The 13,232-nt window shown below is 40.1% G+C and overlaps 1 protein-coding gene across 4 annotated transcripts in view; it reads right to left on the reverse strand.

Moving 5' to 3' along the window:
* Nucleotides 1–2,598: 2,598 nt before the first annotated feature.
* Nucleotides 2,599–13,232, reverse strand: part of cyth1a (cytohesin 1a) — a 37,278-nt gene continuing 26,644 nt past the window's right edge. For 3 of the 4 annotated variants that reach the window (XM_067478015.1, XM_067478014.1, XM_067478016.1), the window contains 10 exons: nucleotides 12,640–12,706; nucleotides 12,433–12,551; nucleotides 11,321–11,401; nucleotides 11,013–11,125; nucleotides 10,016–10,164; nucleotides 9,812–9,924; nucleotides 6,549–6,627; nucleotides 6,380–6,448; nucleotides 6,061–6,215; nucleotides 2,599–4,579 (listed from right to left, as the gene is read on the reverse strand). In XM_067478015.1, the coding sequence (XP_067334116.1) occupies nucleotides 4,501–4,579; nucleotides 6,061–6,215; nucleotides 6,380–6,448; nucleotides 6,549–6,627; nucleotides 9,812–9,924; nucleotides 10,016–10,164; nucleotides 11,013–11,125; nucleotides 11,321–11,401; nucleotides 12,433–12,551; nucleotides 12,640–12,706 (1,024 nt within the window). In that variant the 3' untranslated portion in view covers nucleotides 2,599–4,500. The remainder of the gene's footprint in view (nucleotides 4,580–6,060; nucleotides 6,216–6,379; nucleotides 6,449–6,548; nucleotides 6,628–9,811; nucleotides 9,925–10,015; nucleotides 10,165–11,012; nucleotides 11,126–11,320; nucleotides 11,402–12,432; nucleotides 12,552–12,639; nucleotides 12,707–13,232) is intronic. The other variant, XM_067478013.1, reaches the window with a different exon arrangement.

The following is a 13,232-nucleotide window of genomic DNA, read 5'->3' on the forward strand; positions in this document are numbered from 1 at the left end:
CAGCAATGCGCCTGAAGTGTGTGTACACCTTAAACACTTCAATATACAGAGACATCTCTGAGTATTAGTTCCAAGTGGCTCCAGTCTGTCTGTGTCATGTGTATTTGAATTAACACAACAGTACACTTACAGGAGATCTGATGGGATGCTGTTTTCTGAATTGGCCTTGAAATTTAATCTTCTTGTTATGGTCCAACAACAATTATGACTCTTGTGGTCGACCATTTAATGTCAACGTCGAAGCAACGGCCTTCTTAAAGTAAATTCTCTGCAGCTGTGGACTGGTTTGCGTGAAAATGTCGATCAGGCTGTGTTGCATTTATGATTGCGTGACCGTATTGTGTGTGCACGCCTCTCTGTGTGTAACATTCTTCGCCTGCAAGAACCCTTCTCATGCCAGCTGAGGTCAGGTCCGGAGACTGTGGGGTGTGCTCTTCTCCTGCCGTCGTGGGCTGGGAGGCAGGGGGAGGCCTCCAGCGCTTCTGGGAAACAGTCTGGACCTAATTGGTGCCTGACTGGTCTCACATGTCTCCACTTACTGGGGGAGACGGAGGATCCCACTACATGGTCTACCAAAGCTGCTGTAGGGCTAGGCCTTTCCCCCTTAATCAGCATAAGTACAAAGAGGTGAATTCACCAAACAGGCCTGTCATGACAGTATAACTGAGTGAGTGGTGTGGTTGACTGTTTCAGTGCAGTGAGGTCAGGTATGCTATGCTGAACTGTGCCATTTAATATTGTGGTTTAAAAGAATACTTGACCCCAGTGAAACTCACTGTGTACTGTGTGCCCCAAAAGTCTCATTCAAACTCCACATATTGTTCCTCCTTAAATTTATTTGTAAGAACTAAAGAAACCTTTCCTCCTATTGTACAGTGTATCATATTCCTCTTCTCACAAACAGAAACCTCACCTCCACAAGAAAAACGCATGTACAAGTACAAAGTCTTTTCATGTGCCTGCTTATCCTTGCTGCAGCGAGAAATACGAGAAGTGCAGAACAGCGTAGATGGTAAGAAAAAGAAAAAAGAGAAAAACACTTCAAATGATGCTGCTTCACCAGCAGCAAAACCACACATTGTCAAACTTTTTTCTCACTACTTTTTTCGTGCTGTGGCAACATGCTCACTTCCCATCAGTCATGGTCATCACCATGGCCCTGCTCTGTAATTCTCAAAAATGTCAAATGTCATTGTGTTTTTACTGCAGCGGTGCAAAATATCCTTTGACTGCAGTTTTGCAAAGATGATTGAGGGCAATGTCACATTCATCACATTGCGCAGATGCAAAGCAGGAATCCTGTTTTGAAAATATCTTGCTATTCTCATTCTTGCACATCTGGAACCAATTTGTTTGATCATTTGTGCCTGTGAACTAACAAAACACCAAAGCCAATGGCCTATAGGAAAATATTATATAAATAATGCCTATTCATTTATCTTTGATTGTTTTGCCAGAGAAAACTATTCTAATCTTTCACAGATCAAAGGGATTCGGAAAGTAATTTGCGGTTTCCTTGCCTTTTGCAGCTAAGATAAACATGTCTGGGCTCGAATAAACCCAGGTACTTAGAACCATTCAAATTCGAAGACAGAACAGTTTTTGGTTTAGACTTCACCACATCACCTGCTCAACACAATCCAATGCTGCTGGAAACTCTGCAACTAGAATTTCTGTACAGTTCACCTGGGTCTGAAGCTGATTTGTTTTACTCACAGTACTGTTTCTTGCAGCTGAAAGAGCCTGAATGGTAAATTCCACATACAGCATTTGATGCTAAACACCAGGCCTGTCAATACATTAACAGTTGACAGAAAATATAAAGCAAAACATCATCTGATGCAGCCTTGTTGCTTATCTGTCATGGATGCTGTAATTTTAAAACAAAGTATATAAAATTGTCATTTCATATATCTAACCATGCCTGAATCAATCTTAGAAGACACCAAAATAAATCCAAATCCGTATTTTCTACTTTTAGCCCACAAACATGTCCTCCATCACACTGCACCACAGCATTTGAGGCCTCTTGTTTCCTGAACGCCCATTCCATTGAGAAAGTCATTTCTATTGATTGCTTTTCCAGGCATCATTTAATATGATACGTGTTCACTGGTAAATATCGACCTTTCCCTGCTGCCCTGACATTTTGTGCCATAAATACTTTAAAAGCGAGCGTTTGAAAAGATATGAAATGTTATGAAGCTGTAAATAAAGGCTGCATTTAAACAGTAACTGGAGAGTGTTTTTTATACAAAGGGTAAATGTGGGTGGGAGTGATGCAAACTATGGAAGTTGTGCATGAACATCCTGGCTCGGTGCAAGATTAGAGTGTGATTCAATTCCATGGCTGCCCTCAAGTGGTATTCAATTATTATCCATAAACATAGACCTGGCCTCACATAACCTATAATTTAATTAGTGAGTATTCTGCAGGACTGAAATTCTTTAATTAAAGTCTATATTAATATGCAATAAATAAGATTCTTGCAGGTCTTCGTTGTGTCAGAGTGCATAACGGTCCTATACTGCCACCTGCTGGAGCAACGACAGTTTTTTTTTTTTTTACTTACTACTTTAAAAATCATTAACAGGCCGTGACTGTGACAAATCTATCTTTATTTCAGCTTGATTAAATGTCAATTACAGAAATCTTTAACATGAACATTAAAGAACTGAATGACAAAAGAAAATGGCACAACTAATAAGAAACAAAATAAAGATAAAATACCTACTATACATTTAAGTATGTACAACTTTGATAAATAAACCAATACTGTCTAGAATTATGATTGTTTTGCATCTTTGCTTATTTCTCTTAGATTAGTGCACCGAGAGGTGTGAAGAAGAAGAGAACCGGCAAACAGAACAGGCAGGTAGCGAGGATAATGACCAGCAGGCACAGGTGAGAGAGAAGATGATTGTGGACATGAGTACAAAGGATGACAGCTTGATGTAAAACTCAGCCTGCATTGCAAAATTCTACCTCAAAGTACTTTTTGAAAATATCATGCATCACTGCTGCAGCATGACCAATCAGCTTCCCTGCCCTCCATCTTTTGGTTCACGACAGTGCATTCCTGATACGAGGAGTAGTTCTGTATTGTTTCACATCGTTCTTCCTGAGAGGGGGGACAACCCACACGTATATTTCTGCTTCTTTAAAGGTTCTTCTTTAAACAACCTGAAGAACACAGTACTATTCAATGTGCAATGAGGCACAGAGAGTAAAATGAGATGTTATTTGTTTTGCCATTAAATAGAGAAAAAGTATATTGCAAAGCAGGAACCAAAGACTACATTTTGTTTGAGTGGTAAAGCTCATTTCTGTGAACTCCTGTTGCTAACCAGCAGCATTTATTATCACATTTCATCTTGAAAACCAGGCATGGTGCAGCAGTAAAGTAACCTTGTTAACAAATACATTGCCTTTATATGATACAGTAATAGTGGTATGGGTTTGAGACAAGATGAGAGCAATTAACAACATGTACGGGGAGAGAAAATATAAAAGGTGCCAAGTTTCTGTTTTACAGGCAACCAAAGACCTTGAAAAAAAAGGGGGTCACTGGGGGCTTAAAAACACAGTAAAACTCAAGGCAAGAGCCCCATCCAACTCTGAGATGTTGTCCAAAAAGAAGACACCCTTGCCTGCAGCGGCACGTCTCCCTGCTGCAGCTTCATATTTACAAAAACAGTTCAGTCTCGGACACAGATGAGGCTTCTATTCCCCACGTGGCTGCGTGTTGTGAACAGGATCCATGTCACCGGCACATGGAAAGTTTCAGAACATTATAACAATCTCCTGAGTGGCAACTTTTTTGAAACAGAGAAAAGTGTGTTTTTTCCTTTTTTCTATAAAATCAATAACAGTTGGAAAATTATACCCACCCAACTATCTAGCTTCCCTCTTCTACTTAACCCGGTCCTTTGCAGTTTCTGTTGCAAGACAATTTTATTTTACAAAACCAAACAAATAAAAGAAAAATAAACTCAAGAGGAACTGACAGTAAAAGCTGTAAAAATACACATATTACCCAAACATATTAAAGCACATCAGAAAAGTTCTTAACATTTCTTTTATAAAGCATAAAGGATTATTTCTGGGTTGGGGTGCCACATTCGGTCAGACCTGCTGAGTTAAAACGATGTGTGCTACTGGGGGACTGCATGAGTCTATGTATGTTGTGTATGTTTGCAATGTTTATGGGTATTGTGTTTATTAAAGCATCTTTGAAGGGAATTTTGCCACAGCAAAACCCCCCTTTGGCTTCAAAGACAGAGTACACACAAAGCTAAAAGAGAAAGAGAGACATTCAGACAGTGGGCTAAAGAAGGCTTTGGCCCTGACTCTTCTCTGGAATCCCCAGCATGCTTCCTGTTTTTGCAGCCAGCAGAGTCACAAAGCCAGACCAGCCCCCCCCCCCCCCCCCCCCCCCACACACACACACACACACACACACACACAGTCAAGTGCAATATTGGGAGCATTGAGCAGCTCTAATGCCTCTTCATGGACGACACCTTCTTCTTCCTGGCTGCCAGCATCTCATAAAAGGGGTCTCTGCTAATGGCAGCTCTGTGGGCACAGACACACAGAGAGAAACATAATGGCCATCATGCATTACTGTAATGTTAGAAATCATGGATTTGTTGATATAACTATTGCCCCTGCAGAAATATCTGCAAAGTAGCTTCAAAAAATCAAAAATAAATAAATAAATGAATGAATGAATGAATGAATGAATGAATGAATGAATGAATGAATGAATGAATGAATGAATGATTTACCTTACATCAACAGCTCCTTATAATTGCAGAACTTGTCTGAGAATTATCAAATATTTCGGTTTTACTAAACACCAATCCAGGCATCTGTAGTGTCCTGCTATGGGTATACTGCAAACAGGAAGTACTAAGAGCTAATAAAGCTTATGTTCTATTATTCCAGTTTGTAGAAACATAGCATCCATGGTAACATAACAAGGCTGGACCACTTGCCCTTTGGTCAAGTAGTTGAGAGGATTTACTTGGCCAATAGTCAAACATACGTGTCCAGAAAAAGAAAATCCATACCGATGAAAAGATTAATAAAAAAGTGGTATTTGGACAATTATTGTATTTGCTAACATACAAATTTAAAAATTGAGAGGTAATAATAATACGTAATCTCTACTTTTCAAAATTATTTTTAAATTAGCTCCGCTTAGCTGGCAGAAAAGATTTACCAAGCTAATTAATCCAAGTACTTCAGGGCCTGATTCACAAATATGTTTTGCAGCTTAAAATATTGACACGACATCAATGAAAGTAAGGGGCCTTTAAATAATGAATAAGATACATACAGGAAGAAGTGTTAACCCATCCAACAAATGGAGCCCACAATGTGATGTTGTGAATTTAAAGACAATTTTAACAAAGGAAAATACATTTTGCTTGAAACAATTTGCTATTTTATGTGTTTAAAAAAAGAGATACCAGTAGGAAGCTTCTCTCTCTTAGATTGTTCTCCACAATTAAATTAATAGGAAAACAGCTTATTGAAGTTTTACCTGTCCCAAACATTTCCAGCCATCAGGTCAAAATGTTGTTTGTACACGAGTTTTTACGTTTTGGTGCTCACGTCGAGGTAAAATTTGCCTTTGAAACTCTGTTTCAGTTTACTAATTACGTTATTGCTAATATTTAAAATAATTTTACTGTAAAATTGTTTTTTTTTGGGTATTAAATGATGAGAAAAAAACAATATATTGCATGTACTGCACATGTACTGTTGTGGCAGTTTATAGATAAAATAAGTTCAGGCAGATTCTTTTAGCTGCAATGCAGACATTTATTTTTCACTTGCTCGATCAGGCAACTGCATAATGTATTCCAGTTGCCTAAACTTGCCTAGTTTGGTTGCCCCTGGCAATCAGGGAAGCGTTAATGTCGCACCCTGCCTCACTTTGTATATCCTACTAAAGCTATATGATGGGACAGCTGATCAAAACTTACAGCAAGGGAAGAACATGCACCATAGTGTACTATATCTTTAGCAAGTGAGGAGACAATATTTACTTGATGCTGTTCATCCACTCTTCTTTTTCCTCAGCAGTGGGAGCAGAGATGCGGTAGAATGTGTGGTTGCCCTCCACGACCCGCCCATCAGCCTCAGTCTTGCAAGCTTTTATCACCTGGTCCTTGTTGTCAGGAATGTAAAGCTCAAAGCAGTTCTATGAGAAGTGGAGGGAGGTCAAAAATAAAAACTTTTAGAAACTTGATTGTAAATTCTCTAAATGGGCAGTCTCCTTCTTTTGAGTAGTTATTTAAAAAAGCAAATCCAGTGCTACTCTGTGTGTAATTATGAAAATAAACCTGAAGATGGAGCTGTACTTACAGGCTTCTTATCCTCCACCTCCTTGATGCTCAGGTTTTCTAGTGGGATAATTCCTCTGGGCTCTTTGTCCTGCACAAATATAAAAAAAATTAAATGACGAGTGAAAAAAAAAATCAGAATACACTCAGCACCATCTATATGGTGCCTGAGAAAACTGAGCTGTACTTACTGTGGTGTACTCAAAGTAGTACAGACAGTTGTCTGTGAGGATGAACCACCTTCTCTTCCAGGTTTTTACTCGTCCCCCTATGGAGCAAGCAGCCCATGTCAAAGAAGCTCAACACGAGAGAGTGAGACAGAGACACAGAGACAGAGACAGAGAGAGAGAGAGAGAGAGGGAGAGAGAGAGAGAGAGAGAGAGAGAGAGAGAGAGAGAGAGAGAGAGAGAGAGAGAGAGAGAGAGTGTGAGAGTGAGTGTGAGTGAGAGAGACGAGCACCGAAGCACCAGGTCAAGCAGCAGACAGGCAGACAGATGTATGGGCAGACAGACAGATGATGGCTCCAGAGGACTCCTTTTACCAAAGCACCCTGTTGTTCACACTGGTCCAACACATTGCACCATGCACCCATTGCACCATCACCACAGCTGCATAGCCTTCAGCCTCCTGGGTACCTTTCTTAATTTTAGAACCATTAATAAACTCTGTTATTTTAGCTACAATTAAACGACTATATGAGGGCTGAATGTTGAAAGCAGGCTAAGCAGTGGCTGAAGGGGATTAAGGTCTTGCCCCTTGCAAGACCAGTAACTGAGTAAATTCCCTGATCGGTGGCTGACCTCTGACCCCTTTTGTCACCCATACTTCCTGTCAAGGGAAACCTGATCACAGCAGCAGATGGCAGCCTCAACAAAATGAATGTGGCAGGAAGCTCCGCTAGTGGAGCTATGCTCAGCTACTCTACAGGCATCTCAGACTTGCAATTTTGTTAAGTAATTTCTCAGTTGTAGTGTCCAGAAAGGTTTTTTTCTAATAATGGCAAAAAGACCTAGGCTTTGAAATAAGTAGACTGTTAGTAGAAAGCTGCATTGTAAAACCCATCTAACAGGATAGAAGTTGCTTTGAGAAAGTTTATATACAGACACAAAGTGCACAAGTGTATTATCATATAACAGCATTGTCACTGTATATGATATCCCATCATTGGACGTCAAACACTTCATTCTATGCCTATTATTATCTACATATGCCATTGATGCTTTATTGGACAGGTAGAGATGGACAGCCTCACATCACATCTCAACTCGTCAGCGTGTCGCAACAAAGAAGCAGACAAACAGAAAACATAAACACTATGTCAGAATCACACAGCTGAAAGTTGATTGGGTTGGTCTGAGGCTGTAATTGGTTGGATGGTCATGTCAGTTCCTGTCAATCCAATAAAGAGAGATATCCTCCTCCCCTGCAGGAATGTCTGAGACAAGACGGGATGCCCCAGCACACTATTGCAGGGGTGGGTGGAAAGCGCTGGACTGGAGTGAAGCCGAGTTTAGGGAGTCGCCCATGCAATAGTGGGAGTGCTGGGCTGGTGAAGGTTTAGAGGGAACCGATTGTGTGATTCAATTGCACCAAAAAAATAACTTGTTTTGTAATTATAAGAAAGCTGCAATAAGAGCACATGGTCAAAATTCTAACCATGTGCTCTTACTGGGCATTCATGATTCCCTTTTGACAACCTCCTTGACCCACACTTCTCGCCCAGGTAGGGCCCAGTCCAGTCTAGCACGACATAGGCCACAGCCACGCTGTTACCTGTCAGATTATTCCTTTCATTTTTACAGCACGAGATAATAAAAGAGCAGAGCCACATTATTGAAAAGGTGCAGTATTCCCTTTCCATGCAACCAGAGAGCAAACAACAGAAAGCCAATGGGTGGGTTCAGGATCAGTTTGGAGAGCCAAGTAAAATTCTTTTGTTGTGCTCACTGAATGGGGAAAAAAAGGTATAATGCAGCTTCCAAAAAACAGATCAAGAAAGTGACCACCACAGCATACAGAGAAAAAAGGGTCAAACTCAGTAGAGTGGTCACTAAGCATCAGCTCCCTGAGCCAAGTCCACAGGGTGGCAAACAACCCCAGTGACCACCTGGCAACCACCCACAGAGATAAAAGTGTGTGGACAAACCACCAAGTCAATGAGACACTGAACAGACAAATAGACATCTGAAGTTCAAATGAGCCAACAAACAGACAAACAAAAAAAGTTGAATAAATGTAGTTTTTTTTTAAATTAGAAAGAGAACAAAAGCATGGCGGACCACCAAAAGCACCTGATAGCTGAGAAATGGTCTAGCATTTGGGAAGAGCAAGTGTACATACCTCCTGGGGAAAGACAACAGCCAAAATCATGGGAACAAACAAACGAAGAGGAAAAGAAAACAAAAAAATTAAATCAAATGATAAGGAATTATAGCACCACAGTACTGTTAATTCATGTACCAAAGAGGCTTTAATGCACTGCTTCACAGGTGCTGTTTTTAATTCAAAGGCATTAATAATGAGGGACAGCACATATAACCACAAGGTCCACAAGGGGGAGACCTACTTAATGTGAACTTGTGAAAGCATCTGTAAAGCACTACATCTGCCTCCACTTGGATCCATTTGTTATGTCTTGTAAAAACTTCCACCCGGATTCTTTCACTCAAATCTGCCAATTTGGAGTCACCAGAGAAAGAGTAATTCTTCACTTTCTTGGTGAGGTCTGATTGTAAAGATTCACAGCGATGAAGAAATTTAATTTCACTTCAGAGATTCATGATGCTGTTCTATTTGCTGTGAATCTGTACAACAAAGAGACATTTTAGAGGAAACAGAGGATGAAGAGTTCAGGGGACCAGGGTTGTGGTTTTCTGCTTTTAGAGTGACCAGTAAAAGTAACAGCTAAATTCATATACACCATTTATGAGTGCGCATGTCGACCAAGTCAGAAATTTGCAAGTGTCAGGTCAAAATGGCATTTGAAAGTGCCACAGGCCATTAGTAGTTAAAATATAAGTCCTCACCTAAGGACCAAAATATCCAGCAGGGAAAAAAGGGACTGATTAAAGGAATAAAATACACTCTCAAATGAAAATCCTATGCATGTTTGTGCAGGTGCATACACATAGTTAAAACAAATGCATGTCACTGCATGAAAATGCCTTAGCTTTAATAATTTAAATGTCTCCACACAGTCTAAACAAGACTATACTAACAATACATTAACCCAGACAGAAATGCCTAGGCAGAGCATGTACACTCTTATTCACACATTCTCACATTTACATATGCACTCAGAGGTCAATGGCCTCAGGCAACACACTTGTTATTGCTCCACAAGCGCTGATTTTCAGCCTTGAAATAATCTGCCAATAATTGGCAAAGACTGAAGAGAACCATGACTTTGGCAATTCCATATGTGCCATAACGCCATCATGTCCACTGTCACTCACCCAGTTTTAATAGCCAGCCCTCTCTGTCTGGGTTGAAGAAAGTGTGTGTGAGGTCATTGCCATCATCCTCTGGGATTTTGAAGGGCTCATTCTTGATGCTGTCATACAGATTCTACAATAAAACATACCATAAATTCAGACCTCGTCTGAAAGAGATGGGAGAATGAGCCAAAGTGGTGCCACAGAGTTAAAGCAGTACTGACCCTGAGCAAGTCTTCAGGTAGGTCTCCTCCATCATTGATACCTCTGTTCATGGAGATGAAACGTTCCACCGTAGGCTTGTCCTTTACGTTTGGGTTGTGGAGGCTGGTGTTTAGCATGATGATGGCAAATGACAGGATGTAACAAGTGTCTATAACAAACAAAGAAACACACACACAAACATAGAGATCACGGTATGGAGGAGGGATGAGCTGTATGTGATAGCAAAATGTTGCTGTTTAGCATGAAACTACTGCCAGTGTTTAATGTGGTGTTTAAATATAAATGTAAATTAGCTGAGCTGAAAGGACATCACTTTGGGGACCAGTTTTACAAAGAGGAACAGATAGTCAAAGCTTCATTAGCAAGGGGTGTGGGTGGTAGTGAAAGGCTGCGTGTGGGCAGCCAAGTATGCATGTGTGTTTCAGCCAATGTGTTTGTGTGTGCACTCTGAAAGACAAATACACGGCTGACACAGCAGCACTTTATCGGGCCAATGAGAAGTTCCATGTATTATTCACATCCATCTGCATCTATGTTAGAGGCAGTCAGCTGTCTGCTGGGGGCATTATTTCTCAAAAGCTAGGCACTCTCCCATAATACACCTCAGGAGACTTTATGTCTCCTAAGTAGGGTCGTTTAGATTTCCATCGGCATTCCATTAGATCCTAGTTCAATGTGGAAAACACTGCATACAATAACAAAAAAAATCATATAATTTATCATATAGCTTTGTAATGGCATTATTAAGGGCAGGTAGCAAAATACACAGAGAAAAAGATTTAGCATGTATTCAATCAATACAATACATTTTTGACGTTGTTTAAACCATTACGAAACCCTTAAAAGTGGATCATATCTGTTTTCACGATGTTTTGATCAAAAGACATTATAAAACTGAAGTCATTTTGTTCCTGTTTCACTGCTCACAGACTAACAACTCTTTAGCTTTTTATTACACTGCTGTCAAGCCTGGGCTGTAAAGCATGACAGCGCTACCTGTGGACTGGAAAACGCCAGGGTTGCATTGGCAGTAACGCTGTGCAAAGGCCTCCATCATGCGGTCAATTTTTTGAGCTTCTCCTGGTAGCCGAAAACTCCATAGGAACTGTCTGTCGGGGAACACAGCTCAGTAGTCAACAACAATCTCACTTCCACTGAAAAAACTATTAATTCTCTTCAGACACAAGACTGAAACTGACAGCTGCATCCTTACAAATTGCAATAATAAGACACGTGATTTACATTAAAAGAGGGACTGAAGTATAAGAATCGAAACAAGAAAACGAAGAGGAACCATGTCTTACCTTAGGGCCTGAACCAGGTTCAGGTCTGTGAACTCATGAAGCTCCACAAAAGCATGGAGGACTTGAATATTGAAATCATCTCTGTGGAAGACAAAACCAATTTTCAGTAATAATTTTGTTAGTTGATCAACTGATCAATTAAAATCACCAAAAGATCAGAGAACCTATCAACAATTTATTTTTAAATTTGAAGTATTCTTTAATGGAAGCTAAGAAATGCTAGAGCTAAATTAGGCTTCTGTAGTGTTTAGTTTAAAGCTAAATGAAAACTCTAAATTGAACTCTAAATGTGTGTGAGGGCTATGCTCATGGTGTGAGCTCAGAGGAGTTTAGGCCAGTGAGATCTTCGATTGTCCAATCAAAACCCACTGGAAGAGAACAATAGCCACCCCCACCCCCTTTCATTTATCATCTGATGTTGGTCATAACACCAGGCATGACCTTTATGCCCTTCAGAGTAAATGATCTGCCCTGAGGGATCATGGGAGGGCTCTACAGAGCTCCCGATGACAGTTATATCAAATCACTATTATTCCCAGTGGACAAGTGACCAATCATATGTCGACGTTTCCCCCTTACAGAATCAGAAACATTCAAAGAGCTTGATAACAATCAAAGAGAGTGCATCCATCAACAGCCTACACTCCATTTCCTGATTGACATCACTGACCACATCCTTACTGTAACACAGTCCGCCCTTCAGTCCATGAGCAGTGCATACTGCTCATATCCATCGCTATTTCCGGTATTAAGTGTTCACTTTAACACGGGTAATCTCTGCCCCTTAATTCCCTTCAAATATGTCAAATATGTTGTGAGTGTCTTGATCACTGTTACTTATGAATAAGGAAGATAATCAAAGACAGATGGAGGCTATTGAGTAACAGATATCATCTTGAGAGAACTATCTAAATGTGGGACCAAATTGTGTTGGGAAAGGATGGGCGTGCATCTGACAAAGAGGAAGCAGAGTAATACAGAAAATATGCACCATTTGATGCTACCTTTAGCAAACACATGAATGGGTGCTGGTGAATTATGACAAAAAGTATAAAGGCGAAACCATTGGCTAGGGAAAAAAGAAAAACAAAGTTAATTTTTTTTATCCAGACCTTTCTCCGAGGTAATCTCCAATGGCCGTTTTGTTGAGGCCCTCACCCTTGTAGAGGAACTGAGCAATGTCGTTGCTAGTGTTCTTGAGCAAGTCATTCTCAATCAAGAACTGAATCCCCTGAGAAAGAGGCTCCAGGTTACACCCTGCTTAAGAAAATATGTGGGACAACTCATTTTTCTTTTCATCACATGTTACTTCTGCCTACCTTTTTTGGGTCCATGTTAAATTTCTTACGCCCCATTGCCACTTGTTTATTCCTCTGCATATTTTTCCTGAAACATGAGAATGTTTGTCAGTTGATCCTGATGTGAACATTATTCTATGTATGTAGCAGAGGTCTTGTTCTGAAAATTGTGAGAAGTATATTGCAGGCATATGAATACTTGGCATTTATTTTATTTCTGATAATCGAATGCCAGTTCTGAATGCCATCAGTTTCCCAGAACCTGAGGTTATGTCCAAACATAGGTTTTATCATTAAAGAATAAGAAAACCAGCAGTTACATTAAAAAACCCACAGTCAGTCCTTCTTGGCATCCCTGTTGGTTAAATGACTCAGTCACTGCTCCATTGTGCATACATTTAGATTCTATTTTAGTTTTTGGATGACTCACACAAATCAAACTGCCAGGAAAAGCAAGAAATTCAACATGGCTAAAAGCTGAAAAATAATCTATTTCCTGAAAGTATCTTCTCTATTACCCAGTTCAATTTGTTTGACAGTGACACGTCCTCATCAATAGCCATTGTGTTGATTAAGCATTTAACATTGTGCATATGGGGAATGCCTCATTTCAA

This window comes from Channa argus, chromosome 15 (assembly GCF_033026475.1).
Source record: "Channa argus isolate prfri chromosome 15, Channa argus male v1.0, whole genome shotgun sequence".
NCBI lineage: Eukaryota > Metazoa > Chordata > Actinopteri > Anabantiformes > Channidae > Channa > Channa argus.